Raw genomic sequence first — 5,885 nt, 5'->3', positions numbered from 1 at the left:
TTGATGATATGAATCTAGTTGGGACTCCTGAAGAGCTCAATAAAACTGCTGAATATCTGAAAAGCGAATTTGAAATGAAAGACATTGGAAAAACAAAATATTGTCTCGGCCTGCAGATCGAGCATTGTGCTAGTGGAATTTTGGTCCACCAATCAGCTTACATTAAAAAAATTCTGAAGCGATTTGGTATGGATAAGGCTTATCCACTAAGCACACCAATGGTCGTTCGTTCTTTGGACATTAAGAAAGATCCATTTCGTCCAAAAGAAGATGATGAGCTGGTCCTTGGTCCAGAAGTACCATATCTGAGTGCAGTAGGTGCTTTGTTGTATTTAGCACAATGTACTAGACCAGATATAGTTTTTTCAGTTAATTTGTTAGCAAGGTATAGCTCTGCTCCAACAATTCGCCATTGGAAGGGTATCAAAGATGTATTGCGATACCTTCGTGGGACAACAGACATGGGTCTCTTCTACTCAAAGAACTCCACAGATGACCAGGTCCTTGTTGGATATGCAGATGCTGGCTTCCTCTCTGATCTGCATAAAGCCCGCTTACAAACTGGATATGTGTTTAAGAATGGAGATACAGCAATCTCATGGCGCTCAACCAAGCAAACATTAGTTGCTACATCTTCAAATCATTCAGAAATACTTGTTTTACATGAAGCAAGTCGTGAATGTTCTTGGTTAAGATCAATAATCCATCATATCCGGAATTCATGTGGTCTAACTTCGAAGACAGACAATCCAACTGTCATCCATGAAGATAATGCAGCCTGTGTTGCCCAAATGAAGGAAGGATTCATCAAGGGCGATAAGACTAAACACATATCTCCAAAGTTTTTCAGTGCACATGAGCTTCAGAAGGCTAAAGTTATTGAAGTCAGACAAATCCGTTCAAATGAAAATCTGGCAGACTTGTTCACCAAATCTCTACCAAAGTGTACATTTCAGAAGTTAGTGCAAGGCATCGGATTACGTCGACTTACCAAACAGCTAAATTTGGAGAATGCGGAATCAGGGGGAGATACATATCAGGGGGAGTATCCCTGATACATGCTTGTTGTACTCTTTTTCCTTCGATTAGGATTTTTCCCACTGGGTTTTTCCTATCAAGGTTTTAACGAGGCAACATAAGCATACTTGACACTATATCAACGATCCAGGAAAAGTTGTACTCTTTTTCCTTCGCTATGGTTTTTTTTCCCACTGGGTTTTTCCAAGCAAGGTTTTAACGAGGTAACTCATGTTGATATGTGGGCATCCAAGGGGGAGTGTTGAAAAGTCTCTTGTATGATGGCAATGAATGCCCACAAACCAAAAGTCTTCAGCATGGGCAAAGTTTTCAATGCCCATGCAAAGTGAAAGATTGTATAGTCAGACGAAATTTCATAAATTTCAGGATGCATTAACTGCATCAGTTTGGAGACGCTCTATAAATAGAGCACTCCGCATGTTTGTAAGTTACAAGAAAATAAGAAGAAGAAAGAAAACAAGAGAGAAATATCAGTAACATCATCTATTCCTCTACTTTTTATTTGTTATCTGCCTGTGCTATAATTTTAGTGTGGCATTTTACATCTACCTTGCACCTACCACTTAAAAGGTTATCTCTCAAACTTTAACCCTTTTATAACACAACAAACCTTATCCCTACCAATCTTTATAAAAAAATTGAAATTGAAATTGACCAAGTTTTTTTCGTGACTTTGCTATCTTCGGTCGTCACTTTGACAAAATATGCAATCTAGTCCATATTTCTATTTGATATTCATTAAATTCAGCGGGTGACCTAAGCCAAGTCAGTCATAGACAACAAATGAGCGTTAAAATAGGTGAAGGTGGGGCCTTCACGTAATTTAACAATGGTGGAGGATTCTCTTCCTTTCTAATATCTCTCTCCCTTTTCTCCTTTTCTATTTGAACGGTTATGGTTTAGTCCCGTCAACATCTTATATTGATTTTTTTATAGAGACAATAAGACAAAAAACAATATGTGAGAGGGGAGAAGGAAAGGGTATGAGAATATAAGAGAAGAGAATCCTACTCCTTTAACAATAACTTGAACACTTTTAAAATTTTACTCACCACCAATACACCTTATCATTTGACACATGTCATTTTAATTAATTCTGGTTAACTTTAAATTTTTTTTAACAAACGATATTATTTACACTAAAGGGGAGGGGATAAACTTAGCTTCACAATGGGCTAGCAATAATTTGGTACAAATTCGTTTTCTGTGAGAATTAAATCTAAGACCTCTCATTTACATGTGAAGATGAATACTACTAGACTATAATACTAAGTGACTGGTTAATTTTAATAATAAATGTTCTTTTCCAATTTTGAAAAAATTAACTATGGTTAAGAAAGGAGCAAAAATTAACTGGTATTACAAAAACGAGCGGCTCAGAGACACTAAACACGGCAGCTTCAGCACCACACAAAAGCTAAAAGCAGCTGCTCACTTAGCCTGTTTCTGCCATTTTCTTCTGCATAAACGTATTATTGTCACAGCCGGAGGAGCGGAGGTGGTAAGTTTTTACCCAAAAAGCAAATTAGCAAGTATGATTTTTTATGATTTCTTTTCTTGTAATTTTGGTTTTAACAATGTAGTGCATCTTTTAATTTCCAACTTATTTATTGAGGTTTACAGAAACAATTAGTATAATCAAGTAGGACTTCTCTTAAATATTAGAATCCGTCTCCTGTAATTTAGATTTTAGAATATTATTTTCATAAAAGTCTAAATTTTTCTGGTTGTTTAATTTGAATAACCATTTTTCAATTGAGGGGAAATATCAAATTAAAAAACTCAAGAAAACTTAATATAAATCTAATTATTATTAAGAATAATTTACTTATTGAAGTAAGTTCAGTAATTAGGAATTAAATCTCTTCCTCATCTACCTCTCACAGCTGGGTTTATCTTCATAATTTTTTTTTCTGGTGCACTTTTGCTTACTATCATCAAAGTGGTGATAATGCTCACATCCTATAAGTTTAAATTTTAAGATATGTGTCTGTCCACTCCACATATCTTCAAAGGTGGAGCTAGAAAATTTACGGCCCGTGGGCTAGCCAAGAAGTATATAAAAAAAAAAAGTTGGTTTTTTTGAAAAATGACTATACGCTAATCTTATAAGAAAAGCTTGTCCAATTATTCTATGTTCATCAACCTTCAATATGGCAAATATATACATAAATAAACAGAAAAAGTTTAACACACTGTAAAAAAATTTAAATAGATAAAAATCATGCATAAAATAATAGTTAAATTACATTTTCATACCTCAGGTTTGAGGTCTATTTCTAAATAAAATAATACTTAAGGTATGAAAATGAAATGTTTTGAAGATGTTGTAAGGAATTGAAATAGATCCCCAGCCTGAAATATGAAAATATAATTTACTGTAAAATAATGCAAAAATTGAATCATGCAACGAGTTGCTTTTGAAAAGAATTAAAAGCACCATTAAAGTAAGTAATTATTGTCATGATTTACCATAAATGGATAGTATATGAACTATAAAATAGATTTTGTTGGGAAATAAATAGTATTAGTTAATGAAGTAAATAAATAAAATAAATCCATGGGCTAATAGTGAGATGAATGTAAAAATAAATGAAATATAGGGAATAATTGGTTTGTACCCACAAGAGCTACCTAGACTATAGCCCAGGGTAGCCTTGTACTTGGCTCCGCCTTTGTATATCTTGAAATTTAAACTCATTTTACAGTGATAAATAGAGTAATGAGCATATAAATTACATGGAATATATTTTTCTAGACTACCTGCAACGTAGATCAATTTCCTATTTTGGTAAAATACCTGCTAGTTAGGAATTGTATTCTCTAGTTAAAGAATTTAAATATTTTTATCTAAAAGGGTAAAATTGGTATAAAAACATGTAATTAGATTACTCGACTCGTTCCAAAAACACAACTTATATTTTTGGACCTAAATAAAAAATTATCTTAAAACTTATTATATAATGTCCTCAAGTGTAATTTACTTTTGTATTTCCTTCTTTACTGCAGTTGGGCAAAGTTTCATACTTCATCTTCTCAAACATGTTTAAGAGGATCACATTCATCTTGTTGGTTGGATTGCTGGCGTGGGCTTATCAGGCCGCCCGACCACCACCTCCAAACATCTGTGATTCGCCTGGCGGTCCACCCGTAACAGCGCCTAGAATAAGGCTAAGGGATGGAAGATTTTTGGCCTACAAGGAACATGGTGTTCCAAAACAAGTGGCAAAGCACAAGATTATCTTTGTTCATCCCTTCAGTAGTTCCCGACACGATCTGATCATTACAATATCCATCTCTCCGGTACTGCCTTGCATGATTCTCTGTCACTTTTCAGTTAACCTCTATGTTGGTTGATTTCCTAGTGGATTTTTTTTCTTTTTCTTTTCTCAGGAAGTCATTGAAGATTTAGGTGCGTACATTGTGTCTTTCGACAGACCTGGGTACGGGGAAAGTGATCCGGATCCTAAGAGAACAGCAAAGAGCTTGGCGTTAGATATAGAGGAGCTTGGTGATCAGCTGGAACTCGGATCCAAATTTTATGTAATTGGATACTCAATGGGAGGACAGTGCATCTGGAAGTGTCTTCAGTACATCCCTCATAGGTAAGATTTTACAAGAAGCCTCCTTCGGTACCAGATGATGCGTCGTTCCGTACCGAATTTTTTTTTCTAAAGTTTGATGTGTTTGGGATGCCTATTACAACAGGCTAGCAGGAGCAGCGCTGATTGCTCCGGTGATCAACTACTGGTGGCCAGGACTTCCTGCCAACCTGTCGTCTTATGCCTATAAGAAGCAACCTCCGCAGGATCAATGGGCGCTTCGAGCTGCTCACTATACACCTTGGTTAACCTACTGGTGGAACACTCAGAAATTCTTTCCTAAATCCAGTGTTGTATCCGAGAAACCAGAGAATATGTTTTCCCGCCAAGATTGGGAAATCATTAGAAATGCAAAGGTTTCTGGAAGAGAAAAGCACAAGGTACTTTCCTTATTCGATCGCTAATTGTTTAGGATTTTATAGAAACTCGGCAGCGTTGATGATTTTTCTTTTGTTTTGTTTTGTTATTTGTTTGGGCAGGCATATGTCACGCAGCAAGGAGAAGCTGAGTCCATCTTTCGCGACATGGTAGTTGGATTTGGGAGCTGGGAATTTGATCCTATGGATCTGCAGAACCCTTTTGCCAGCAACGAAGGCTCGGTCCATCTGTGGCAGGGTGACGAAGATAAACTTGTCCCAGTTGAGCTGCAACGCTATATTGCCGAAAAGCTTCCATGGATTCACTACCATGAGTTACCAGGTGGTGGACATTTGTTGCCAGCTGCAGATGGAATGAGTGAAGTCATTTTAAAGGCACTTCTAATTAAAGAGTAGACCATTGACGTCGTCGATACAGGGCAGCTCTCTCAGAGATACTACACTATAGAAATGATAGATTATCTTTTTTTTGGAGATGCTCTAATGATATGGTTGTAACGAAAATTTTATAGAAATAATAAAGGGATTCTTTCAAGAGTAAGACTTTCAATGGTCTCTCTATACGTCATGTTTTTTACACAATATTTTGTAACGTTCGCACGACAGTTGATGTTAAATTGTAAAATATCAGAAAGTTGATAAAAAATTCTACTTTGAAGAGAATTCCATTAGCATTTGTAAGACTTTCAATGGGCTCTCAATACTTCACATTTTTTACACAATATTTTATAACGTTCGCCTGACAATTGATGTTAAACCGTAAAATATCAGAAAGTCGATAAAAAATTCTACTTTGAAGAGAATTCCATTAGCATTTGTCTACTCTTATTAGGACAACTAACAACCCCCGCATTTATAGTTGTCTATT

General features: G+C 35.8%; 1 protein-coding gene across 1 annotated transcript; it reads left to right on the top strand.

Annotated features, from left to right (window-relative positions):
- Positions 1-2,545: 2,545 nt before the first annotated feature.
- Positions 2,546-5,610, top strand: LOC137733621 (uncharacterized). Its single transcript, XM_068472759.1, has 5 exons — positions 2,546-2,570; positions 4,048-4,341; positions 4,432-4,643; positions 4,747-5,020; positions 5,120-5,610. Exons 2-5 carry the CDS (start codon positions 4,081-4,083, stop codon positions 5,411-5,413), a joined length of 1,041 nt encoding a protein of 346 aa, XP_068328860.1. The 5' UTR covers positions 2,546-2,570; positions 4,048-4,080; the 3' UTR covers positions 5,414-5,610.
- The last annotated feature ends 275 nt before the right edge of the window (positions 5,611-5,885 follow it).

Source organism: Pyrus communis, chromosome 5 (genome assembly GCF_963583255.1).
Source record: "Pyrus communis chromosome 5, drPyrComm1.1, whole genome shotgun sequence".
Taxonomy (NCBI): Eukaryota; Viridiplantae; Streptophyta; class Magnoliopsida; order Rosales; family Rosaceae; genus Pyrus; species Pyrus communis.
The sequence above is the reverse complement of the archived record's forward strand: the minus strand, read 5'-3'. Positions and strand labels throughout refer to the sequence as shown.

Coding starts and splice junctions, on each gene's coding strand:
- LOC137733621 (XM_068472759.1), top strand. CDS start 4,081: ATGTTTAAGAGGATCACATTCATCTTGTTGGTTGGATTGCTGGCGTGG. Junction 4,342..4,431: donor TTACAATATCCATCTCTCCG/GTACTGCCTTGC, acceptor TTCTTTTCTCAG/GAAGTCATTGAAGATTTAGG. Junction 5,021..5,119: donor CTGGAAGAGAAAAGCACAAG/GTACTTTCCTTA, acceptor TTGTTTGGGCAG/GCATATGTCACGCAGCAAGG.